Below are 27,658 nucleotides of genomic sequence, written 5' to 3'. Positions count from 1 at the left end.
AAAAGAATCCCTGGTCTAGAATAATCCTCTAGAAAAGGTTAAAGAGGAAGTTGAGAACCTCTGGCCAGTATATTTTCTGCATCATATTTGGCTCAAACGATGGCTGGGAACAGAGCCCAACACCATAATGAATGAAATGGCAGCTGAGAATGTGAGAAGCCCCCAAGCTGCTTATTATTTGTCAGTCAATAAATATTTATTAAGTGCCTACTATGTGCCAGGTATAGTGTTAAACACCAGGGATAAAAATACAAATAAAAACAGATAGTCTCTGCCCTCAAGGAGTTTACAATCTAAAGGGGTAGGGGGAAAGTAACAGCACACATCACTGTTCTTATTATTATCATGCTGTCTACACAAAACGGGTCATTATGGACCTCTTATTTTCAAGTTATATGAATGTGAATGAGCAAAAGAAATGAAGCACACTTCCGTAGTCTGGACTAAAAGTGTGATCAAAGAACAAAGAGCCAGGAAAAAACTGCTACATGTCAGAGATTTCTCCATTCTGGTCTAAATCCTCTATGTATAACAAGATTACAGCAGACAGGGGAGGAGAAATGGGTGCCCCAAAGAAGAGGCAGTGCGTAAAGGCTGGAACTGAGGAGCTAAAAGTTTCTTTGATATCACCACTTAAGAAATAAAAATGGAGAAAGATCTACCAGTAGACAATACAGTATGAAAGAGTATATGATTTTTTTTTAACAGAAAGTTCAATGTCAGCATCCAAAAGATACGAGTCAAAAACACAACTTTCTACAAGCACTCTAAGGAAGGAGGAATAGCCTCCTCTCCCTCCAGCCTTCCAAAAAGTCACTGAGCTTCCTGGATATTCTATTAAGACTTTCTAAATCTTGCTGAGTGAAGTGAGCAGAACCAGGAGAACACTGTACACGGCAACAGCAACACTGTGCTATATAACTATAATAGACTTAGCTCTTCTCAGCAATACAATGATCCAGGACAATTCCAAAAGACTCATGGTGGAAATGCTATCCACATCCAGAGAAGGAACTATGGAGTCTGAATGCAGAGAGAAGCATACGATTTTCACTTTTTTTGTTGGTTTTTTTTTTCTCGTGGTTTTCCCTTTTGTTCTGATTCTTCTTTCACAATATGATGAATGTGGAAATATGTTTAACATAACTGTGCATGTATAACCAATATCAGATTGCTTGCTCTCATGGGGAGGGGGAAGGGAGGTAGGAAGACAGAAAAATTTGTAACTCAAAATTTTACAAAAATGAATATTAAAAACTGTCTTTACATGTAATTAGGAAAAAAATTAAATACTATTAAGAAAAAAATTTTCTAAAAAAGAAATCTTGCAGAAATAATTTTCAAACATCAGCTTAAAAGAGATCCTCCCCCATTCTCCACCCTCCACCTATTATTAAAAACTTCTTTATAGAGTAGAAAAAATGGGAAAGTGAAAATTAGCTCTAAGACATTCATAACTGGAGGCCTCCTCAATCAGACTGATTGCCACCCTCTCCCCTCTGGGCCTGCCTTATTGTGCCCTATCTACCATGTCCTACTGTAAACCTAAATTCCATTCCATCTTTTCCTTCCACAAACTTGAAGAACTATTTGCTTAGTAAAGTTTTTGGAAGTAAGTCTATGCAGATCTGCAGGAGGTTGCTATTACTCTAAATATTAATCACTCACCACCCTGACAAGCTGCTTCTCTCTCTTGCCAGGATAACTCGCCAGCTTCCAACAAGTGATATGCTCATGGGAAATGTTAGCATTGCAGAGACAAAAATCTTCCTTCTCAGAGAAGCAGTTTACCATAGTGGATAGAATTCTGGATTTGAAGTCAGGAAGACCTATATTCAAATCTTATTCTCTGATACTTCTTAGCTGAGTGACCCTGGGCAAGCCACTCATCCTCTGCTCATCTAGAAAATATTCCTCAGTTCGTCTATAAAATGAGGAAGATGGGCTTAAGGGTCTAAAAGATTCCTTCCAGCTCTAAACCCATGATCCTTATAATTTCCACATTATGTTAGCAACTGCTACATGTGGCTGCTTCTCCTTCCTCACTCCCTGTTAGTATAGCTTTTACAGATTTACTGTTAGCACTTCAGCATCTGTGTTGACAACTAGAGAGATCTCCAGATACCAGGTGGCAGCATTAAAAATTGACATCTTCAGGGAAGACCACACTAGGTCTTCCCATGTCCCACTGAGGCAGTTCTAAGATTTGGAAGGGACAAAAAATGTCACTAAGTAAATGTCAAGGTCGATTGCCACTGAGCAATTTTTTTTTTAAACTTTCTATGGAAGGAAAATCTGTAGATTTTTAAAAGGGAGAAAAATCCAAGCTTCTTCACATTACAACAACATACAGTAAATCCTAAATTCAATTCAATAAACACTTATTAAGTGCCTACTATGTGCCAGGCACTGTGCTCGGTGCTGGAGACACAAAAGAGGCAAAATGCAGTCCCTGCCCTCAAGGGGCTTTCAGTCTAAAAGGGGAGACAAAAGGCAAACAAATACTTACAAAGCAGGCTATATATACAGGACAGAAAGGAATACTTAACAGAGAAAAAGGCACTGGAATAAAGAGGAGCTGGGTAAGGCTTCCTGTAGGACATTGAGTTTCAGCTGGCACTTTAAGAAAGCCAGGGAGGTCAGCAGTCAGAGAGGACAGAGAACATTCCAGAAATGGAGGACAACCAGAGAGAACTCCAAGAACAGAGAGATGGCATGTTTTTTTCATGGAACAACCAGGAGACCAGTGTCATTGGACTAAAGAATACATTTGGGGGAATAAGGTGTAAGAAGACTAATAAGGCGGAAGGGGGCTAGGTTATGAAGGGCTTTGAATGTCAAACAGAACATTTGGGATTTGTATATGATTAACAAGAGTGGTTAGTTCTACACAGAACAGATTCCTAAGTCTTTTCTCATTCATATTCAAGTCAGCCAACTTTCCCTGCAGAGCTTCAGTCCGCAGGAATCCAAACCTTTCTTTCCTCCAAGCCCTTTGAAATCTGGTTTCCCAAAATCTAAATTGTTAAGTCATATTATACTTGGCTTTTGTCTTGTATTCTATTGCCAATTATAGGGGAGAAGGGTCACTTCTCCCCAAGGGTCTAATTATTTCCAACCCAGCAACCAGTTGCTATTAGTGGTAATCAGATTTGGTATAGATTTTCTCTGTTGCTTTCTCCACCTTTTGTAGAATGAAATTACAGGTCTGTAGGACCATAGATACAAAGACAGAAGGGACCTCACAAGTCCTTTTATAAAAGCCCATTTTAAAGATGAGGAAAGGCCCATAAAAGTTGAGGGACTGGCCCAAGGTCACACATGAAAGTGAACAAAAGAGCCAGGGAAGAGATTGGAACCCATGTCCTAATTCCAAATCACTGCTGCCTCTAAATTTATGCTTTAATTCAAGTCTAGAGAGAGGCATTCAGTAGATGTCTGGATAACTGGGGTCTCCCACTACTACTATTATATAAAACCTCTGTGCCAATTCTGTAGAAGACTGAGAAAAATAAATTTCTCCTGCTCCAGCTTCCACTGTTCTTCACCTAAACATTTTCTATTCTGTTCTCCTACTCAGGGTCTTGGATCTCCTCGCATGAGTGAACAACACTAACTGAACCCTCCTTCCCCGACTACTCAACTTTCTGCTATCCTACTTCTTCTGCATAAGGTCTTTCATTCATTTCAGAAACACATTCTAGCTATCACCATCATCGTAACTCACCTTTCTACAGTGCTTTGAAGTTTGCAAAGCATTTTATGTGATCTTTACAACAAACCTAAGAGGTAGGTGCTATCATTCCAATTTTATAGATGAGAAACTGTGACCACAAGGAGGAGAGGAGACTAGCCCTGAGTCACATAGCTAGCAAACGGTGTGAGGCAGGATTTGAACTCCAGTCTCCCTGACACCAAGGCCAGGGCTCTATCCCCTTGCCCTTCCTAGCTGTCTATAAATCCTGGGTTCTATCACTCAGTAGGTCCTATGAGGCTTTGCCCCCTTATGTTAATAAAGAACCTAGTTCTAGCTTGCTAGCTAAACTTTGGGCGTCTGTGTGCAGACATCTGAGACCAAGTTTTATTTAGTATTGGCTCCTCTCTCGGGAGTCATCACTAGTGACTCACCAGTGATTCTTCCCAAACCATAGGGTCCCTCACTTACTAAACATGTGCTCTTATACTGTGTCAGCATAATCCCTGCCCCTATCTCTGGGTAAAAATTAACTTCACACAGACCCCTGGGTTCACAGTGAGGTCCCGAAATCCTTTATCTTTGGCAGCAGCTATAATTCTTGCTCATTATCCTCTTCCTTCTCCCTCCTTCCTTTTCTGGACTAGGTGGTGCAGTGGATGGAGTGCTAGATATGGAGACAGGAAGACTCTAGCATGAATCCTGCTTCAGGCACTGGTTTCCTCATCCGTAGCACCTACTTCTCAGGGTTGTTCTGAGGATCAAATGAGATAACATGCAAAAAGCCCTTTGCAACCCTTGAAGTATAAATAAATGTTAACTATTATTACGATGATTATAGTTCAGCCTGGATAACTAGTCATCAACACTTTAGATGTAGTCTCTGTGTCATGCACAGACTCAAAGGCAGAACTGCAAACAAAGACTGCCTTAATGGTAACTTACATGACCGCCCTAATGACACCTTCTATATTAATTATATGTGCGCATAATACAGTGCAAAGTGGGCTGGATTTAGAACTGAAGACCCTATGTTAAAATCTATTGTCGCCACAGTTAAGTAAGTGCCTTCTGGGCCATCTCAGATATGCAGGATATGCCAATATATGAACTAATGAACCAAAGGCCTTGAATGAGTGTTAAATTTGTTCACTATCCCTAATAGGTTTTAGAACTTGAGGAATGGTTCATAAAAGTGTAATCAATAATCCAGGCCACCAAATGACCTCGAGACAACCCAAGTAGGGAAGAATCTCTATAACCTCAAACCCATGGCCATCATCCTGACAACAGCCAAGCAATTTAGAGACAGAACTCCCTAGGAAGGCTCCTATGCATATATGTTGCTGTAGATGAGTCACTTTAGTTGTATCCAACTCTTCATGACTCTCTATTTGGGGTTTTCTTGGCAAAGATACTAGAGTGGCTTGCCATTTTCTCCTCCAGTTTATTTTACAGATGAGGAAATTGAGGCAAACAGGGTTAAGTGACTTGCTCAGGGTCATACCACTAAGCATCTGAGGCCAGATTTGAACTCAGGAAAATTGAGTCTTCCTGACTCCAGGCCTGGCACTTTATCTACTGGGCCACCTAGTTGCCTTCCCCTACCATATCCATATTAAGTGGTTTCTATCCTGAAACACCCCATTTAGTTATAATTGCTTTTCACTCTCCTTTGCTTTCACCCCTAAAATCTTTACTTCTGTCTCCCCAGATTATAACTTCAGAGAAAACTGTTCACGTGGGCCCAAACGGCCTCATAGCATCTGAGATCCCAGATTCAATCTCTTCCATTCTCTACTTACCTACCCTTAGCAGACCTCAAGCCGTTAGACAAGAGTGGGGCATTTCAATACTTCAATACAGTTCAATGCCCCAAAATCCCAAAGTCTAGCTCTGGAAGTAGTAGCAACAAATAGCACCTTATTCACCAGCAATCACCATCCCAAACCCCAGAAGACTGAGAGATCATTTTTAACATGCATCAGAGATGGGACTTTTCCTAAGCAAAAGGGGAAAGCTGGGGAACTACCTCTGGAGCCATCACATCATGACCTCAATTACTATGCAGTCTTGGAATACCACAGACCTTCCTCCCAACTTCAGCCCTCCTGAGGCCTCAATTGGTTGTAGAAAATATCCTCTAATAAGACCCACTGGGATATGTAAGTCTTATACACAGGTTTTCTCATTTTCCCTTCCTTAGTGGGGATGCTGACTTACCACTTAAAAATTTTCATTTGGAGAGGACTTTGCTGCCAAATAGAAGTTGAAATGGGTAGCAGAAATAACCAAGTCTTCTTATTAAAAAAAAAAAAAACCAACCCTATAATTCACACGGGGAGTCCTCATTCAAATGGCTCGAGTCAACGGTCCTAATTTACCAGCTCTGCCACTTACCAGCTGTATGAACATGTGTATTGATCTCTCTAAGCCTGTATTCTGCCCCACCCCTAAAATGAGGGGGGTACATATTACATGACTTTTAAGGTCTCTTCTGCCTCTAAATCTTCGAGGCCCTGTGCCTCTCATTACTCCAACAGGGAAAAAGATCACAAGGAGCAGAGCAGCGGAGTAGAGTGGAGAGGGAGCTGGATGGACATCAAGGTTTAAATCCTGCCTCACAGAAGAGATATGTAACTCTGGACAAGTCGCTTCACATTTTTGGAGCCTCAGTTTGCCTATTTATAAAATGGGCTTAAAGAATACTAGCTTAACTCATAGGGATGATGTAAAAATTAAATGAAGTTCATTTATATGAAGCCTTTTGCAAACTTAAGAGGCTATGTAGATGTGAGTTATCTATCATTAGTATTCTCTGAGAGAAATTTAATGAAATGATCAGATCAGCCATGAAAGATCTGGCTACTCTGATCAATACAATGATCCCAGACAATTGCAAAGGACTCGTGATGAAAAAATGCCATCCACCTCCAGAGAGAGAGAGAGAAAAGAACCGTGAATACAAATTGAAGGATAATTTTCTCACTTTCTTTGTTCTTACTGCTCTTTTTTAGCAATGTGGCTAATGATTTCACGTGCATAATTGATATCATATTGCTTGCCCTCTCAGTGGGCGGAGGAGAGGGAAGATAATCTGGAACTAAAAAGTTTTAAAACAATGTTAAAAATTATAATTTTTTTAAAAAAGTTAAAAAAAATATCGAAAATCAGAGTGGAATTCCATCAATGAACCATTATCATCATGATTATTTCATTTCTGTAATGGGAGGGTAAAGATGGACTCATTGGAAAAAATGAATTTTCATGCAGAAACCAAATACATAGCCCAAAACATAATGGTGGACAGGCTAAAGCTATGCTAAAGGCAGTCTACACCTTGAATTCAACTTACCTCTAGAACAAGTAATTTATCTTTTCATTCCCCTTTCCTGATCCTGATCTCTTCACTCAGGTTATTACTTTTTGTTAATGGTGGAACAAATCATACCAGAGATAAAAGACTGACTTTCACAATACACAGCAGAGAAGTGCCCTGCTTACATGTCTTGCCTGAGGAGCTGCCAAGACTACTGGAGTGCTGCATCATGGATTTTTGCACTAAGGAAACAAAAACTTCCCTTCTTTTCTGGACTGCTTACAAAATGGTGGCACGTGCAGCTCACATATTTTCTCTATCACCAGCAAAAGGAATGTCTTTGGATTATAAAGTCGCTAAAAACTTCCCTTTCTCCTACTCCAGCTCAATGCACATGGTACTTCAAATGGAACCAACTGGGAGTCCTTGACCAAAGGTGTTAGTCAATGGAAGAATAAGCACCATGTTTCCTCTCTTCAATGCCCTTCGTGGGTGAATAAGAAGCCCGAAGAAGAAACTGTCTATCCTTAGCATTCTCTTTTAATTTCCAGCACCACTAACCAAATTGGCACTTACTTCCTTCATGACCTGATCCCAACACCCCGCCCCCCAGTACCTCTGCCTTAAGTCCTCAAAGCTGCCCACATGACCACGGCACTTACTTACCAGGAGTATAAGATGCAAGCAAACAGGAGCGTGGTACCCAGGCCCGTGACCAGATTTTCATCTCTATAGAGTTCCTGGCCAAAGTTAGGTGAACAAATTGTTATGTTCTTCTGGTTTTTATCCAAAACTTGGAAAGGAAAAACAGTAACCACAGTCAGTGAGGAGCAGCCTGCCATCAACTCACAGAAAAAGATGATTACATTCGGGGAAAAGCTGGCACAGCTTTTGAGAGTCTCTTGGACAGCAAGGAGATCAAATCAGTCAATCGTTAAAGAAATTAATTGAGATTATTCATTGGAAGGACAAATACTAAGGCTGAAGCCACATAATGAGAAGACAGAACTCACTGGAAAAGATCCTGATTTGGGGAAAGACTGAAGATAAAAGGAAAAGGAGGATAAGATGGATGGATAGTGTCATGAAAGCAATAAACATGAGCTTAGACAGACTTTGGGAGACAGTGGAGGATAAAAGAACCTGGCATGCTATGGTCCATGGGGTCACAAAGAGTCAGAGGACATGACTGAACCACAAAAAAACCCAGCTTTTATTTTCCCTCAGAATCCCAAAAGATGAGCAGAGGGAGAGGCTTTGCTCTACAAAGTCAAACACTGCATAGGACAGACTTTGTGATATTTCTCTAGAGAAATAGATGTCAACCCTACCACCCCTTCCTTACTCAGGGTACACCAAGAGGAGCTGATATGCAAGAGATCTATATCCCCATTTGGAACAAGTCCTTGGACTCGGTTCTGGCTGGGAGCTGCCCTAAAGACAAGCTGAAGTGACCATGAGTCCTACATTTCCAAAAATCAATAGGTTCTAGTCCTCATTTCTTTTAAAGAAGATGAGGAAACTCACACACTCTCAATGAGCTCTGTATTAGACAATTATACTAGAACAGCTTGGTGTCATTTTATAGACTACTTCTCTGTAAATACCCTACAAAGCGGGCACCTTAATTTCATTTTGTTATTTCTGTACCTCCTGAGAAGGCAGCAGGATAGTTAAAGAAAATATTTAAGGTAAGGCCCTTTAAAAGAAAAAATTTTCTGAAAAGTTCTCTCACCTACTTTAATATAACAAATACCTTCCTTAATATTATCCAATGCCCTGGCCCACACAGACCCCATTTCTGAATACAGAAGTTGGGCTTAATTACTAGCTCTGACTACATATAATTAGAACAGATCTGAATTACCCCTAGAAATCATTCCACAAGCAGGCAGATCCTAGGTATCTGAAGTTGTACTGAAATTATTATTAGCAATTGTGCTTTAAAAATAGCTATGCACACAGTTTTTTGGAGTGTGTTGGTTTTCAGCCCAATGGAAAAAATCTTTTTCTAAAGAGCACTGATCTCAGCCACAAATAGGCATTTTCTGTCGAAGTAGAACCATTTGAAATTAAAAATAAATGGGCTCTCAGTGCTGGGGCAGCACTTCCAACATTCTACCATAACCAAGTAGCACAAGCCATGAAAAAAATTAGACTTAAAGCAAAAGCATCCAGGATGTTCTCTTTCGTCTTTTTTTTTTTTCAAACTAGGAGCTAGTGCTTAAATAACATGATCTGAGTCTTCCACCTGCAACTCTTCCTGTTCTGCAAAACTACATAGAAAAAAAATAGGCATGGTGCATATGGAGTCTTCCAAAATTCTCTCAACGCAAGAGGGAAGATGTAGACTGTTGTGATGGGTATTGAATTTAAAGTTCCAGACAAGAGGAGATTTGTCTATTTTATGCACAACCCAGCAGCCATGCTTAAGCTTTTATACTATGAAGATAGCTTTGACAAAGATGAATCGCTACTTTGCCTAAAATGAAAAGTAAATGGCTTGAAGTTCAGGGCAGGGAAAAAACTTTATTTGCAAGGTTCAATCTTTGTTCACAGCGAGGTTTCTGTTGTTGTTTAGCCTATTAGGCATGTCTGACTCTTTGTGACTCCAGTTGGGGATTTCTCAGCAAAGATACTGGAGAGGTTTGACATTTCAGTCTCCAGCTCATTTCACAGATGAGGAAACTGAGGCAAACAAGGTTAAACGACTTGCCCAGGGTCACACAGCTAGTAAGTGTCTGAGGCCACATTTGAACTCAGGTCCATCTAACTGTCCTTTCTAACATTCTTACTAAAGCAATTTTTGGCAAAATCAGAAGGGACAGAGAAAACGGATCCTATTAAAGGAGGCTTCCAAAGGGACTAGCCAAGAAATAAAAAGAGCTGGCAGCCTTCCAGCTACCTTTGCTTCAGAACAGCCAAAGGCAAAACAAGTAGTTGTCACTTATGTATTCACAATTAAGGATTTCATTAGGTTAAAAGACCTCCAAGTAACAACTCATTTGGATTTTTATGTTTTCAAATAACAACTTATAAATAAGAAAGAAAAGTCCTTCCCCCACAAATCACACATACTCAACACAGGTAATTAGTCAAAGCATCACTTACTTGTCTCCACAGGTTTGCTGGAGAGAGCTGAGAAGGTGAGATATGTGACATAGCAGCTAATGAGGCCGGACTGCAGTAACCCAGAGTGAGGCTGCCCTGAAAATGGAGAACAGGTCCATGGTCAGAGAATCCTAGAGGCCAGAATCCAGAGGGCTTGGGTGGCATCTGGTCCAAGCCCTTTATTCTGTAAAAAGTGAGACCCAAGATCCCAAACTTAGTCAAGAGCAGGGCAAGGATTCCAATTCAGGGTCTCTGACTCCAAATTCAAACACTTTATGCTGTACCATGCTGTTATGAAGATGGTACTAACATCAGGGAAGGGGAAACATCATTTTTTTCCTAGTGGATATTGTCTGAATTTGGGTTTACAGGCTCCTAATCAAACTTCCTAATTCTAAAATTAGAGGCCTGCCATAGTTTGAGAGGAATTGGGGAGAAAGAAATTACATGTACTCTTACACAAAAGGTACTTTCTGCTACTATCTAGAATTTTCGAAGATAATTCAATAATTTTTTAACTTAATGGTTTAAATATATTTATATATTTTAATTATATATTAATTTTACTCATTATATTATTTGTTATATTTATTGTATTGTATTATTATTATTATACATTAATATATTTTAAAGGGGAACTTGTATAAATGAAAAGCAGAATTATACCCCAGCCCACACTGCTACGGAGATTTTTTTGCCAACACCTCATGATAATGATGCTGAAATGTAACCAGCCCCAGGGGCATCCTGAAACCTAATCTGATTCCTAAGCACATTATAAGAAAAGTGTCACTAATTATTAGAGATCCCCAGCGGCTCAATGGGGTAACATAAGAGACATCTTGGGAGCAAAGCATTACAAATTCTCTTCCACAGCTAGGTGTACATCAGCCCCTTGGGGGGTGTGGGGGAGGGCAAGACATCTGTTTCTTCATCTGTAAAAGGGCAAAAGCACTAACGCTTGATGGAGTCCTGAGTGGAGAACAAAACTGGTATCAATTAAGGAAGAAATCTATTGGGAGACAGGCTCCAAGAAAGAGAGGTGTCCCTGGCTCCTAAGATGCTGGATTTTAAATGAACGGGCTGACTGAGCTCTAATTTAGAGTCATTAGCTCCTACATGGGAACATTAAACTTGTTTTGTGACTAATCATTTTTGTTGTGATTTTTTTGGATTTATGATGATACTACAATTATGACAAGGACTTGTAAATTACTCATCATGCTACTGAATCTTTAAAACCGAATGAAAAATGCACTGCCTTGTCATGGATGCCTATCATGAATAACTCTCATGTGCTCTTCTCAGATAAAGTCATCGTGAGACTCAGAGCCTCCACTGAATGTTTAAACCAGAAGTTCTTAACCTTTTTTTTTTGTCACGGACTGCGCTGGCAGCCTGGTGAAGCCTATGGGCCTCTTCTCATAATGATGTGCATTTTAAAAAAATTCATGATAGAAGTAAATGCTAAGTTTAATTAGAAGTTAATGAAAATAAAAATGTATTTTTTCCCCATCCAAGTTCATGGATCCCCTGAAATGTGCCCATGGACCCTGAATTAAGAACTCTTGAATGTTCAAACAGGTTCATAATAGATGTGGTCCCTTTGTGATGCAGGCATTGAGGGACAGTACTAACATACGCCTTAGTTAGTTATGATATCAAGCAGCGATGGGGAGAAGAACAAGAAGATATAGAACCTAGCACATATTTAAATTTGCTTAACAAGCAGGAATCAAAATAGGCCTTGTTCAAGGGTGAAGAGGCTTAGAAAAAACACTCTGACTTATAATAATGGACTTTAAATCCAAACTTCTCTTAGACCCCAAACCCTATAGATTAGTTAACAAATCAACACTAACAATGCATTAGCCTCTAAGGCACAAGCTTATTAACCTGACAACACTCTCCTCCACCTTCCAGAAACTATCCCCAGCACTTAAGCAAGACAGCCATGGGAGAACATGACAACAAGGTCATGTCATCATGAGACTCTATCATATTTTTCTTTTTTTGTTGTTGGTTTTTTTTTGAGGGGGGAAGGTAACATAATTGGGGTTAAGTGACTTGCCCAAGGTCACCCAGCTAGTAAGTGTGTCAAGTGTCTGAGGCCAGATTTGAACTCAGGTCCTCCTGACTCTAGGGCCGGTGCTCTACTCACTGCACCACCTAGCTGCCCAACACCTATCATCTTAAAACTCAAAAGTGGGTAAGAATCGATGTCATTAGACCTTTCGGACATAAGGATAAGTCAAGTAATTTGCCTACGGGAATTCTGCTAACTGACAAAATCAGGTTTAAATACCGAAGTCTTACTTTGCTATGCTTATATCCCTGGAACCTAGAAGGTGTTACATAAACACTTACTGATTGATTGAGCAATCCTAATCCCGACTCCTAGTCACTGTGTTCCACAACTGTAAATGCTATATATATGGTGTATACCATGCTATATACTATATATAATGTATACACGTGTGTATATACATACATATATATACACACACATATGCACGTTATATACCACATATACATACTACACAGCACATGTAATATATGGACTGTGTGTATATATGTATGTGCATATATACACATATATAGCATATATATATAGTATATGTATATGTATGTATATGTATCTTATAGTATATATATTATATATACTATAAATTTCCTCCCAATTTATGGCTTGTATGGGACAAGGGCCAGCAGACTCTAAGAACTGTTAGGCTACTATGTAGATAACAATATACTTACATATGGATCATTCTCCATTGCACAACAATGGTGGAGGTCCTGAAGAAAACAGTTATCCCTTCCACATCTCAACTTTCCCCACATCAAAAGTAGGCATAAGAAATTAAATGGGAATTTTGGGGGACTTTTGTGGAAACCATAGGCGACACAGAGCCTATGACCAAATACTTAACCTAAATCTTACAATAAGGTACTATAAATACCCCATAAAAGAAAAAGAAAAAATTCAGACTTCTCTGGTACAAAGGGAAGACAAAAACATTTTGCCTGGATTTTCCAGATCTGCCCCCCCGGCCCCGACACATGGAAGGGATGGATAACTAAGTATTTATTATTCCTGAGCTATTCACTCAGGTCTCCAAGAACTCAGAGGGTGATGGCCTGAAAGAGCTAAACTTGCAGCTGGCCCTGCAGAAGGGGTAGGCTAAGCTAGGAGCAACAGGACCTTCTGAGACCTCCTCTACCCACATAAGCCTCCAGCTCAGACCTAGTCTTCCCAGTGCCCCAGTCATTACCTTCTAGGACCTGACATCCAAGCAAGCGCAGGTATCGAGTATTCCCACAGTCCACCCAGGAACTTATCAGGGACTTGGGTTTGACTAAATATGCTGATCCTTCCTAGAGCCAAGAGTACCTGGGTCAGTGATGATGAAGGGCAGGGAATCCCACTGAGGCTTTACCAATATTGTCTCATTTGGATCCCACAACAACCTTAAGATGTTAGTGCCATTATCACCCCCATTCTACAGATGAAAAATTATTATTATAGTTAACATTTCTATCACACTCACTATGTGCTAGTCCCTGTGAGTCACAGCTACAGTCCTACAAAGCACTGTGCAAACTGAACTTTGGATGTATTTTAAAGGCAGCAGGGAGTTGTCTACTTAAAAGGAAATCTATGGGGAAGTCTCTTATGAAGCAAAGAACTATTTGAAGTTATTTTGAATAATCTACTAATTTACTGATTTTTACAAATTCAGTTAATAATCTTGTGTTCATCAAATCCTTTCCAAACTGGTACCTATCTATATGTGCACGCCATACTTAGTCTGGATGCGTGGGACGCATACTGGGAACAGGATCCCTCACGGAATTTCAGGTAGGAATCTCAGGTGGGTTTTCCAGTTCTCCTATTACCATCGATCTAACCACATTAGTGAATAAATGACAATACCTTCAAATAGAAACCCCACAGAGTTCTGGAGCAGAGGTGTCAAACTCAGCTATTTCCCGATGCTGGAACCAGATGAAAATGTAATTGGGAAACATTTAACAAAATAAATAAAAATACAACACGGATAATACTAATTTGTGGTTGTCTAAGTCAATATTTGAGTTTGACACCACTGTTCAAGGGCTTTCAAGACCATGAGGTAGGGGGAGGGGAAGGAAGAAAAAGTCTTCGTCACCATGCTTACTATTTTGTACACAGGGTGAGATGGCTACCAGGGAAATAAGTAGGCAGAGGCCTCCATTGACACCAACGAAAATTTTGTTCTGCAAGCAGCCTTCCTCCCGTGTGTAAAACCAGGCCATCAATATCAGAGCTCCCACGGCAATCGTGTACATGAGAAGAGTCACCAGGGCGAGAAAGGCATACCACATTTTATTATGAACTGTGCCTGCTGTCCTATTTCCAAGAAGGGGAGAGAAGAGAGAGGAAGATTAGTCAGAGGATCATTTGTCTTATTATACACTCTTGGAGTAATAAATCCCTTGTATTCAGCCCCCACGATGATGTAACGAGTGGTACAAAAGGCACACACTGGCTTTCTGAAATGAATGCACCCCGTGACCATGCTAGATGGGCTGGGAAAAGTTTGACCTACTTCGTCTAAGAAACTCATAAAGGCCCACTGGAAACTGCTTTGGCCTTCTACTTGTGGCCAAGTCTAAGTCTGGGACCCCCACCACCACCACCACCACCATTGCCCTAAATGAATGCTCGCATTCAGAATTTTTGAGTTTTGGAACTCTGGGACATCTTCATGAAGCCCTGAAAGGAAAACCATTAATTACAATGACATGATTACATGATACAGTAGGATGAGTTCTGGCACATACTTAAGGCAGTTCTTCTCCAAGGCTCTTGTTCAAAGAAGCTTTCCTTATTATTCGAGTACCCTAATAGTTTATTAGGTCTTACCATGTCATTCCCCTGCTCAAGAAGCTTCAATGGCTGGCTCCCTATTGCCTCGAGGATAAACAACAGCCAGCATGTATGTAGTGATTATTATGTGTCAGACACTGTGCTAAGAGCTTTACAATTATCTGATTTGACCCTCACAACCCTGAGAAGTGGGTGCCATTATTATCCTAATATTACAGATGTGGAAACTGAGGCAAACAGAAGTTAAGTGACTTGGCCAGGGTCACACAACTATTAAGTATCTGAGGTCAAATCTGAACTCAAGTCTTCCCGACTGCAGGCCCAGCTCTCTATCTATTCTGCCACCAATTAGCTAAGCAAAGTCCTCTTGGCTTTTAAAGCCCTTCATAATCTAGCTTCCAGATACATGGCACTTAACTCCCCTTTACACACTCTACATGCAGGACAAACTGGCACAATCTGTTCAGTCCCTATACCTTCAATGTCCTCCTCATTTCATCAATTCAAGTTCCTTCCTGAGGCCTTTTCCTGAATCCCCTAGTTCAAGGGTGGGGAACCTGCAGCCTCATTTTCCTCATCTCTAAGGTAAGGATGCAGTCATCAAAGGGCCGCACTTGAGGACCTAGAGGGCCAGGTTCCCCACACCTACCCTAGTTATTAGTACCTGCCCTCTCCAATTACTTTGTATATATTTTCTATTGATTTATCTGTACAGATGTCACTTCCCCCCAGTGGACCATCCATTCCCTAAAGGCAAAGACTGCTACATTTTTGTTTTCTGTATTCCTAACACCTTGCACAGTACCTGGAACACAGTAGGTACTTAATAAATGCATATACTGGTCCAAACTGATTCCAGAATTGCATTGGCAACATCTCTCTTCAGGGACCGTCAATTCAAAGTCATATTTTCTGTACCTCGCTACTCACTATAGGGAAGGTGGGGTAGCAAAAGAACTCTAATTATAATGATGAAGACAAAGGTCGGCCTGGAAATATTAGGAGAGGAGGCAAGTAGGAGGATTTATAAAACTGAGGAGAGGACAACATCATGCAAAAGAAGACAGATTTTTAAGTATGGTTTCCCAATAGCAATGTTGATAAGAAAAAAAAAATTGTGTATCCAAAAAAAAAAATCTTAATATTGGTGGGAGAGAGAAGGGAAAAAGACATGATTCCAACTTTTAGAAACTGTTCACACAAAAAAAGAGACAGAGAGAAACAAAAGGAAGAAAAATATTTCATGAATCATTGTCATCTGACTTTCAGAATTAGGTTGCTTTCTGCAACCTCATTGTCAAGAAATGCAGCAAAGAAAAAAGAGAACAAGAATTTTCTTACTGTTTTCACGAAATTGGAAAACATTCAAAGAACCCACGATAAAAAGTTACTGTAACCAAAAATGAATGAGAACGGGAAAGGATAGGATGACAACCACTCTGTGGTGATAACCGTACAGGAATGACTCAAACTACTGACCACAAAAATAATCCCCAATTAAAAGATGAAAAAAGAAAGTAGGAAAAAATTTGAGAAGGATGAAAGCATTTATTAAGTGCTATATGCCAGGCACTAGGGTAAGCACTTTACAAATCCTCACAACAATCCTGAGAGGTAAGTGCACTGTTTTCCCTATTTTGCAGTTGAGGAAACTGAGGCTGAAAGAGTTTAAGTGACTTGCCCAGAGTGAGAGAGCTAGTTAAGCGTTTGAAGCCATATTTGGACTTTCTGACTCCAGACCCAAAGCTCTATCCACTGTGCCACCATACACCTCTAGAGGAAACGATGTGTGAGAGAAAAAAATTACTTGCGCAAAGATAATACTCTGTTCAATTGGACCCTTCCTTCCTCCACTGGTCTTTTATACTCACTACTTTGATGTACCTGTGATTTAGAAAATAGCAATCTACATATGTGATGGAATTAATATTTACCAGGGTTTCCTTCCCCCCCTTAACATAACCAGCCCATACCAGTCTGTTTCCCACTCCTATGTACTATATATACTGTCAAACTTAAGTATATGTCCTGAGACCAATGGTCACCATACACTATCCAGCTGACCAGAAAGGTTTCCATGAGGAAGCAAGGGAAGCCACATCTACCAAAACCGAAACTAAGCACTACTTATACCCTTACCAATGTCCTTTCTTGGCGATATCTAGGTAAAAACCTCTTTTGTTAACCATTCAATGATGATGAGAATCTCATTTTGAGATCTCAAAAGGGAACTAGTGGGTACAGGCATAAAGCCTACTCCTACCATTATAGATACCCCTTACAACTCCTCTGGTACCTTATCCTATATAATTTTTACCCATGTCTTTTCCATATATCCTCCAGAGAAGAGAGCCAATGCTTTTATTCTAGCTCCTTTCATATTTAAGGGATACCATTATATCTTCCTGAACCACCCATCTTTTAGTTACAATTCTTGCTTCATGACCAGCTCATAACCACTGCATAGGAAAAAATCAATTTGATAATATCTTTTATACTACAACTCATATTAAAGTAATGATCTGTTAGTCAATAGGTATTATTAAGCACCTACTATGTACCAGGCACTCTGCTAAGTGCTGAGGATACAAAGAAAGGCAAAAGACAGTTTTTAATACAGGAACATGCGATATACAGGCTACTTATGCTCAACAAGAGTCTTTCCACTGCCCTTTTGTTTGTTTATAATTTTGGTTGTTCTCCAACAGTGCTCTTCTATGGTCCAAGGTAATATCTCATTCCTAAATGAACACAGAAGTAAAAGAGATGTTCTGCTGTGTAGGGATCATTGAAAGCACTGGACAATTTACCAAAGGGAATCCAGCCCAATCTCTTCCTACTCAATTTATATACCAGCAAGATCTGTTTAAGACATATGAACTAATTCTATCATGGACCATAGAAGAGCACTGTTGGAGAACAACCAAAATTATAAACAAACAAAAGGGCAGTGGAAAGACTCTTGTTGAGCATAAGTAGGCTGTATGTCGCATGTTCCTGTATTAAAAACTGTCTTTTGCCTTTCTTTGTATCCTCAGCACTTAGCAGAGTGCCTGGTACATAGTAGGTGCTTTATCCATTATGCTCTATGTCACGATCTAGAAAAATGTACGTTTCATCCACTTTGTTTATCCCGTATGGATGGTTTAATCAACCGCTTTTACATCAGTGTGGATTTCACTGATGCTTGGTACTACATGCAAACAGAAAAATTTAGATAGCTTTGCTATCAATAGGGAATCCACACTTAGTTTAGACACTATACAGATCACCTTCTATGACAATAGAAAAACTTAGGAGAGCATTTATTTCTGCATTTTGTACCTCATTTAATTCAACATATTGCTGAAAATAAGGTTACCTCTGTGGTCACATATGTCCTGGAGTCTCATAGGTATGCATGGAACACACTCTATTGGAGGAGATCTCTAAGCTTGCATTCTGTTCTGATCACTCATACATTTAGAGCTGAGGGGGACCTTCTAGAGGTAATCTAGTCTGACTTTACAGAGGAGGGCACTGAGGCCCACAGAGGACCAGTGACTTGCCTAAGATTGCAGATAAGAAGAAGCAGAGACAAAATTAAAAGCCTCCAATATTCAATATCCTCCAGGCAATCTTTTTTCCATCACACCTAACTACCATATTTTTTTAAAAGAAATCAATAAAAGAATGATTTTTATATTTGCAAAACCTCTCAGTTACATGATCCTAGGGATGGAATTTACTATACAAAATAGTTAACTTTCTCATGCATTCACGGAGTCAAAATCTGAGAGATAATAAAGTAGGCACGTGGGTCCGTAACTGCTGTTGTCTCCTTCATTGCCTTTAAGGGGTAGGAAGGACTTGGGGCAGAGGGGGAGCACTGTCTATGCCTTTTTCCATTCTTTTAGAATATTCTCTGAGAAATCTCAAAGACAAAAAAAAAAGTCCCTCGTGGTCTTGGAATTGTGGCGCCTGTCCTGCCAGTTTCCTTTGTATGTATTTGGTCAGGCCCAGACGCTCGTCCCAATTTCACCTTTTTAAAAGTCATTTCCATTTCCACACATAGCACTTAAAGTGGAGAGGTAAGGGAGTACGTTTCACTATCACTGTAATGAAAACAGATCACTATAAAATTGTGATTAAAATGCTAATATATCTGGGGCCTTTCCCAGTTTCATATATGAATGTCTTTGTGATAATATGACTCAATTAAATCTCACGCCAAGTTATCATCTCAATGCTGTTTTATGAGGCAACACAGTTCAATCTTCCGTCATGCTCTAAGATGTTTTTGCAAATGAGGCTGTAAACTACATCAACTTGGAACTCGGTAAAGAGATTAAAATGTTGGCCGACTGAGGCTTCTGGGTCCTTTCAGACTCCCTGGGGTCATGATAGAAACGGTGACAGTCAGCAGTTGTTGCTTCTGTTCATTATTCAGAGTTGAAAATTTAAACAAGCTAGAGTGGAGTTCTAATTACTCATGGTCTTATCTTCACCCTTTCTTCTTTATTTTGACTTCTGTTCTAACAGGAGATAAACCGACCGTACGAAGAAAGCTGATTATAAAAAAATCATTTTTAATTTTTAATTATTTAAAGACATACACAATCAATTCTGCAGATGACACGAAACTGTAAAGTACAGCTAATGTACCGTAAGACAGGCGAATGATTAACCAAATCTCAATACAGTATAAAGTCAATGTCAATAGGGATGTGGTTTGGTTTCACCAGTAGCATATGAAATCATCCACTGGTCACCTGACAATGACTATACATTGAGAGTACCAAGTGACATTAGTGTGATGTCTTAGCACTGCCTAATCTTTGCCCCATCTCGCACCATCACTGGAGAAGGGAAGGAGTCACAGAATGAATTGCATTCTGTATTTGCCTTTTTTTAAATGAGTTACCACTGATACACACACACAAAAAAACCAGTTGGCAGTTAACTTTGTGATGATAAGCTGCCATAAAGTTTGGCTCATTAGGCCTTTAAATAACTGCCAACTTCTGTGTCACTAGGATTCTATTCATAAGGTGAAGGATTTCTATTTAGAGTTGGGAAGGATCTTAAAGGCCTTCATTTTATGGATGAGGAAACAGAGGGAGTTGCCCAGGGTCACCCAGCTAGTATGTCTGAGAGAATTTGAAGGCAGGTCCTCCTGACTCTAGGCCCAGTGTTCTTGGAGCTCTTCCAAGATGTTAGAATTTAAGATCATAGGAAGAGATCTCAGAAACTACCTAATCTAACCTCCTTATTTTAAAGATGAGGAAACTGGACCCAGGGAGAGTAACGTGACTTGTCCAATATTCACACAGGTAGCGTCAGAAGAGGGATTTGAAGAAATGAGATTTGAACCCAGGTCCCCTGAGTCCAGAAGTTATGATCTTTCCTCTGTTCACTGCTTGCACTCAACTGACATACCTTTCAAGAACTCCATGCTTTAAAGTAGGACCTGGGTGAGTGGGGAAGGGGGGGGGGCAGGGTTCCCAGTCTTTAAAAAGACAAACAAAAAGCCAAAAGGACTTCTGATGAATATTTTCAAAGAGCTTTCCCCTGACCCCAACCTCAGATCAAAGTGACATTTCCTGGAAGAGTATAAGTTGCTTTGAGTTTTTCCCTATCAAAAACTAAAATGATGATGATGATGATGATGGGAAAAGGAAGGAACAGGTATTTACAGAACTACTACGTGCCAGAGGCACTGTGCTAACCACCTGTTACAAACACTGTCTCACTTGATTCTCACAACAACCCTAGAGGTAAATGCTATTATTATCCCCAGTTGAGGAAACTGAGGCAAAGCTTAAATTACTCACCCAGGGTCATACAGCTACTAAGTGTCTGAGGCCAGAGAAGAAGTAAGGTCTTACTGACTCTACGCCCAGCCCAGTGCTCTCAGCTCAGAAGCAGATGAAAAAAAAATTCAAACACCACACATTTCAAGAAACTTGTCAGGATAGTGTCTTTGAAGATCTCTGAGATGCATCTGCTTCCCTGCTCTTCTATGAATAGCATGCCCTGTGGGAGAGGGGCCAGGAAAGGGGCTGGTACAGAAGCAGACAGCACCAGACTGCTGGCAAGCTGAAACTGGACCTATAAACTGGTGGCTGGGCTCTGGTCCTTGAGCACAACTGGGAAAATCAGTTACAGAGTACTTGAATCTTAACTGAAAATTCAGAAGACTGTTCTCATTTAGGGGCAAAAAAAATCTTCATGCTCTCTAAATTCCTAGTTTAAAAAAGTCTACACAGCTCTGTGTTACATGGGATCTACTTTCTCAAAATCACTTTTAAAAGTGTGGAAGAAATGCACCAATTTTCTGCATCATGAGCTCTTGAATGAAGGGAAAAGATCTATTAAATTAGATCATTATGGGTGACATTATTACTGGCCCAGGTAGTTAATTCTTTATTTTAAAAACAGAAGTATAATTTACTAATAAAATGCTAATAAAGGATTTTCATTGAGATATCAGTTGCAAGGTTAGGAAAGACATAAGTGACATTCACTAGGTAGGTTTAAACTGCTTACATGGTGATTTCTACAAAGTTTTAAAGCAACCCAACCATTTCTAGAAGTGCCAGCCAACAAAGCAGCATGGATATTACAGGCTCAGAAAAAAAAAAATGGCTTCAGAAGTCATCAGAACACTACAGAGCCAAAAAACCAAGAGGCAGTCCCAGGAGAGCACTGTTTGTTTTATAAGTAAATAAACGATACTATGCCAAGGACACTAGGTTTTTATTTTAAAATTCCCTCTTTGAAATATGTACCGAGTTCCTGGGGGGAAAAAAAAGACTTGCAGAAAAAAAATTAATGAAGTCTCATGAAAAATTCAAAATAAATGTACATAAATGACTTAGGACTGCAGAGCTGGAAAGGACTCTAACTCTCTCATTTTATACAGATATAGACATGAAGGCCCAGAGATGCTAATTTATCTTGATCAAGGGTCATACATACAAGTGCAGAGGCATAACCTGGATTTGAACTCGGGGTTCTTTCACTCTAAATCCATAGCTCTCTTCACTCACCATACTGCCTCTCTTACTTACCACCAAACATGATATGGGATGTCCAAGACAGCTGGGAAGATTGAACCCCAAAATGAAGTCATGTGAAAGAATTTTGACCAAAGGGTCAGCCTCAGCAATAGGCATAAGGAAGGAGGTGGTCAGCAGTATGGCTGAAAGATCCAACATTACAAATGTGTGTGTGTGTATGTTTGTATGCACGCATATTATATGATGTACACACACACACACACACACACACACACACACACACACACACACATATATACAGCCATGCATACATAAACATACATATAAAAACAACACACACACATATGTGTATTTATTACCCAGCACATATGTTATACTCGGCTTTCTGCCAAGAGCATCTTAAGTGCTTCCATAACCACTCAGTAGGACCTACACATACTCTAATATTTAGTAGATCATAAACTGATCTTGAACTTTTTGTAAAGCACAGGAGAAAAAAAATTTGTTTAAGTTTAAAAACCCCAATAATTAGGCTAAGAAACCTCCTGAAAGAAAAAAGGAACATTCATACGTTGGATATAAATTAACTTTGAAAAGCACTGCTACAATGTTTTGCTACAGTAGTACATACCAGTTTTTATTCCATTTATGCGCAAACTCCACCAGTAGGATGAGCTGTATTCCTATAAAGAGAAACGCTCCAATGGCCCCCACATAGCGCCATGCTACAAAGCAGAAACAAAGAAAAAAAAATCAATGAATCAATTTAAGACTTAACTCATCTATATATTATTATTGCAGTTTAGGGCTTATAAATTTATATATTATTACCCTTTATAGCTTATAAAGTTACATTTCTGAATGAGACATACAATTTTTAAATAGGATCAATGAGAGAATGTTTTCCTTGACTATCATATTTTTTTAGAAAGATTGTCTTTTTCCCCCAGGAAGCTGAGAGGTCAGAGGAGAGAAGGGAAAGAAAATAAATCCTTGTTTAAACTACTTTCTAGGGTTTTCTAAGTTATAGTGTCATAGTATTCACTAACACAGTCAAGGAGCAAGAACGTAAATAATATGGAATGAAAACAAGAGCAAAATCTATAGACTGGGTGGAAAGAGAGACAAAGGAGAGAAAATAAGTAATTTTCTGAAGAAGGTCCATTGTTTTGATCAATAAATGCTCTTTGGCTTACCCCAGTGGCTAATTTCACAAGGCAAGTAAAAAGACAAAATGGAGCCCCTAAACTGCCCATCGTTACCTTTCAGAAATGTGTCCTGGTCTGGGATGAAGAACGCTCCTGAGCACATGGCAACCAACAGTAAAAGTTTAATGAACCAGAATCTGGCAGGGAGAAAAACAAGGGGGAAATGAATTTAAATGTTGAGTACAAAATAAAAATACAATATAAATACACACAAGAAAGGAAGGTAACTTGCTTACAAAAGAGACATCCTAAAAGAAAGAGCTTTCAACTCCATTCTTTGAAAAAATGGTCTCTCAAAATAACTACGAAAGACATATGAAGGAAGACACTATCTGCAACCAGAAAAAGAACTGATAAATAGAAGTACGTACAGAATGATTTTACATATGTACACACACATATTTGTGTCTAATGGTAGCCATTCTAGGGTAGGGTGGGGGAGAGGGAAGAAAAAAAATTCACATGATTAACTTTATTATATATCTTAAGAGAATAACAAGTTGTTCGTAATAGAATTGCAGTTTCGTGTGCAATCATTTTTTTATTATACTATGTCATGGAAATGCTTATTTTATTCCATAATTAAAAACAAAGAAAAGTTTTAAAAAATGTTCTCTTGAAACTAAATGCAAATGATTATTACTGTGATTTTAGAGAGCTGGGCTCTGGAGTCTCATTTAAAACAAAACCTCCACAACTGAAGAGAGAGAAAGATAAGCTGGGTAAAGGTCCTGTTATAAGGAATGAACGTGGTGCTTTTCATTTCTTACTGCCACATTTCACAAAGAAGATTTCCCCATCTTCAGACTTCAGGATACCCTCGTAGCCCCCACAACACACCTCCTTCTAGCTGTATTTCAGCTGACAGGCGGGGGGAGAATGTGAGGAATATTCACCCTTCAAAGGGAATCAGATATTCCTCAGAACTGTAAGGAAGGGTAAGGAAATAGGGGCAGCTAGGTGACACAGTGGATACAGTGCCAGGCCTACAGTCAGGAGGATCAGAGTTCAAATCCAGCCCCAGGCATTTAGCAGCAGTGTGACCCTGGGCACATCACTTAACCCTGCTTGCTTCAGTTTCTCCGCATCTGTCAAAATGATCATGACTGAAATGACTGAACTTAAACAACAAAGAGAAACAGGAACTCACACAACGGCCACTTACCCGTTGTGAATGTAGGCTCGGCAACTCTTGCTGTTGTCAATCTTGATTGTAAATAAGCAGAAGATGAAGAAGAAACAGGCCATTCCAAAACACACTCTGTAAACCGCAGAATAGCCCACTAGCTTCTCACAAGTGTCCCCTGCTTTAATGCCTTTACAGATGTCTTCATAAAAAGGAATCTGAATGAGAGGAAAGGAGAGAAGAAATAATTTTTAAAACTGGCTAGCACACATGCTTCCATGTAGTCAAGGCCTTGGGGTAGGTCTGAGGGAAAACAAGGTATGGAGAAATAAGATTTAAGGTAGACAAAATTATTTTCCAATAACTTTTTTCCCCTGAAAGACTTTAAATTATTGAGGAGAATGGAAAAAGGGAACAAGAATTAATTAAGAGCCTACTATAGCCAGACACTACACAAAGCACTTTACTAATATTGTCCCATTTTATCATTTTATCCTCATAACAACCCTGCAGGGTAGGTACTATTATCCCCATTTTACTGTGGAGGAAATTGAAGCTGACGGAGGTTAAGTGACTTGCCCAAGGTCTCACAGCCAGCAAATATCTAAGGCTATATTTGAACTCAGGGAGAGGCGTCTAACCCTAACCACTTCACCACCTAGTTGCCAAGTTAGAAGTAATGGGGGGTGAGGGGGGGTGGGGGGGAGAGGGCAGGAGAATCAACATGATAGCTACATATTGCCACCCAGCCCAATAATTCATGAGTCCAATAGGAAAATGTTGACATATATGGTATCAGATTATTGCAGATTTCATATAGTGAGTTTGGCAACACCATAAACTCTCACAAAAGCAGGAAAGAGATCCTGTTAGCTTTCACCCTGACAAGACTGAAATTCCAGCCATAATCTCCCGTCCTTCCAGTTCTCCCTGTGACTCACTCCTCCTGCAGAGGAAAACCTACAGTCATTCCATTCCTTGCTTCCCCAGGCGGTCCATCATCCCTGTTTTTGTTGTCTAGTCTCACTTTGGTCAACATCTTGACCCTCTAGTTCCTAATTCCTGACCACTGAATCCCTCGCCCTACCGTTCAAATCAATGAACAAATCATTAAGTTCATTCATTAATTGAGCCAGGCCCTGTCCCAGGCTTTGAAATAAAAAGACAAAAAGTAAATTCCTTCCCATAGCATCCAGGTGAATATCTAAGTTCATCCACAGCATGGGTCTGTGGCCTAAGATGGGGGGGCAGGGAGGTGCCCTATTCCTCCTTCTCTAGTTTACCCTTTAGGTTTGGTGTTTGGTTTCTGTTTCGTCTTTTTTGGGTGGGGGCGTCCTTTTTCAGTTCTAGGTATAGATGTTATAATCCCCATCGAACCTAGAACTGAGCCATAGTGACCTTAGAAATATAATTTGGAGCCAGATTTGCAGTCAGGCAGCTCAATAGGAAAAGGAAAACCGAGAAGAATGAGTGCCTGGGACTGGAGCCCAAAAGGAACTTCGGACTTGGAACCTGGGACTGTGCTATATAGAAAGGGCTCCAAACTATGAACCACTTAATCCCTCAGAGAAAAGGTAGGGGGGGAGTAGGGTAGGAATTATGCCCTTGGTGTCAGGGAGGAAATGTTTGTATGTTCCTTCTTCCTATCTTTGAAGTAAATGTTCCTTTGTAAAAAGAAGTCTTTGGTTAAATGGAACAGGGGTGGTGCAGGGGGACACCCCACCTCCTACCATCCATGGAGGAATGGTGCCAGGGAAAAAGAGCTTAGACACCACCCACCAAATTGCCTTAAAGAGAACCCTTGGAGGAGAGGTGAAATGTAACACATCTGACCTTTATACAGTGGGAGTGGGGGGGGGGGCATAGAAGAGTGGTCACTGTTACACATGGGGCCTGGGATAAAATTGAGCCCTTCAAATCTGAAGGGACCCCGGGAGAGTGATCATAAATCACATCCCTAAAATATGTCACAGCTTCCTCACGACAGCGCTGTGAGGTTGGGGGTGGGGGGAATATTATTACTTCCACTCTGAAGAATAAGAAGCTTCTGAGGTCAAATATTAACTGGTACAAGTGAGGCTGAGGTCCAGGTTTTCTGAGTAGTCAGCATCCTTTGCACCACACTAAACTGTCTCTTGGGCAGCGAGGTGGCGTAATGGATATAGCGCTGGGCCTGGAGTCAGAAAGACTCATCTTCCCAAGTTCAGATCAGGACTGGACACTTCTAGTATGACCCTGGGCAAGTCACTTAACCCTGTTTGCCTCAGTTTCCTCATCTGTCAGATAAGCTGTAGAAGGAAATGGCAAACCACTCCAGTATCATTGCCAAGAAAACTCCAAAAGGGAGTCGTGAAAAGTAGGATAACACTGAAAAATAACATAACAACAACAAAAACGCTGTCTCTTTTCACAGCATGGCTATTACAGCTAACTACACTATCACACAAGCAGCGCCTCCAACCCTTGATGTTGAAATGGGGGTGCCCTTATGCAGGAATGGCTGAATGAGCAGCAATATAGGAATGACATCATAAACTGTGAATGTAAATAAAAGGAAACCAGAAGACTGGCTTCTGATGCGGAACTGATACCAAAGGGAGTGAAGGACCTGTGACCTGGAGGACAGTAAATGTCAGCAACAAGAATCAGGCCAGGGTAATATATTAAGATAGCATCAACCTTAAGGGAGGCAAGGGTGCTGAATGGTAGTAGAAGATGGAAGTAAGGTGACTCTACTTCCTGACCCTGTATATATCTAAGGGAAGGAGTAGCACACAAGGGTAGAGAGGAAATTAAGACCCTTCTATAGAAGGGTAAGTTTCCAAGAACACAAAGAGTTGGAAACAGCATGAGAGTAGATGTAACATGCAGAGGGAGCTTGAGAACAAGAGTCATCACAATGGAAGGGAAAGTTGGGGCTGTGAGGGTGTAGGTCTAAAAGGGATATGGATGAAGGTTCCATGAGAATTAGCAAGGATGAGGTTTCTGGCTCTGTAACACTGAATCAATGGGTCATTCACACACCTCAGCCCAAACAGAGACAACCCCACCCCCTCAAATACTTACCAAAACCTTCTATACATTCTAGACATGACTTAATACAGTGTCAGCATTTAATAAAATGCTAAATATATACAGGGAAAAGGAGTCTAAATTTTAACAAGGATAATTTGCTCTGGTCAAATATTTGTTGTTCTAAGTCCTTTCCTAGCTTTTAATAAAGAAAACACACATTACACACATATTCCATACTAAAAAGATAAATATATCTCAGGCCAAAGGGTGTCACCTCCTTAGACTGACCAAACATCAGAAGAAACCTCTCTTAA

General features: G+C 40.1%; 1 protein-coding gene across 2 annotated transcripts in view; it reads right to left on the bottom strand.

The window, feature by feature from the left end:
* The window catches only part of SERINC5 (serine incorporator 5), a 111,468-nt gene that overhangs the window by 19,900 nt on the left and 63,910 nt on the right, over positions 1 to 27,658 (bottom strand). For both annotated transcript variants that reach the window (XM_036762526.1, XM_036762521.1), the window contains exons 3-8: positions 24,369 to 24,547; positions 23,258 to 23,340; positions 22,627 to 22,720; positions 14,303 to 14,514; positions 10,125 to 10,220; positions 7,680 to 7,806 (exon numbers count right to left, since the gene is read on the bottom strand). In XM_036762526.1, the coding sequence (XP_036618421.1) occupies positions 7,680 to 7,806; positions 10,125 to 10,220; positions 14,303 to 14,514; positions 22,627 to 22,720; positions 23,258 to 23,340; positions 24,369 to 24,547 (791 nt within the window). The remainder of the gene's footprint in view (positions 1 to 7,679; positions 7,807 to 10,124; positions 10,221 to 14,302; positions 14,515 to 22,626; positions 22,721 to 23,257; positions 23,341 to 24,368; positions 24,548 to 27,658) is intronic.

This window comes from Trichosurus vulpecula, chromosome 1 (genome assembly GCF_011100635.1).
Source record: "Trichosurus vulpecula isolate mTriVul1 chromosome 1, mTriVul1.pri, whole genome shotgun sequence".
Lineage (NCBI taxonomy): Eukaryota > Metazoa > Chordata > Mammalia > Diprotodontia > Phalangeridae > Trichosurus > Trichosurus vulpecula.
This window is presented reverse-complemented; position numbering and strand designations above follow the sequence as displayed.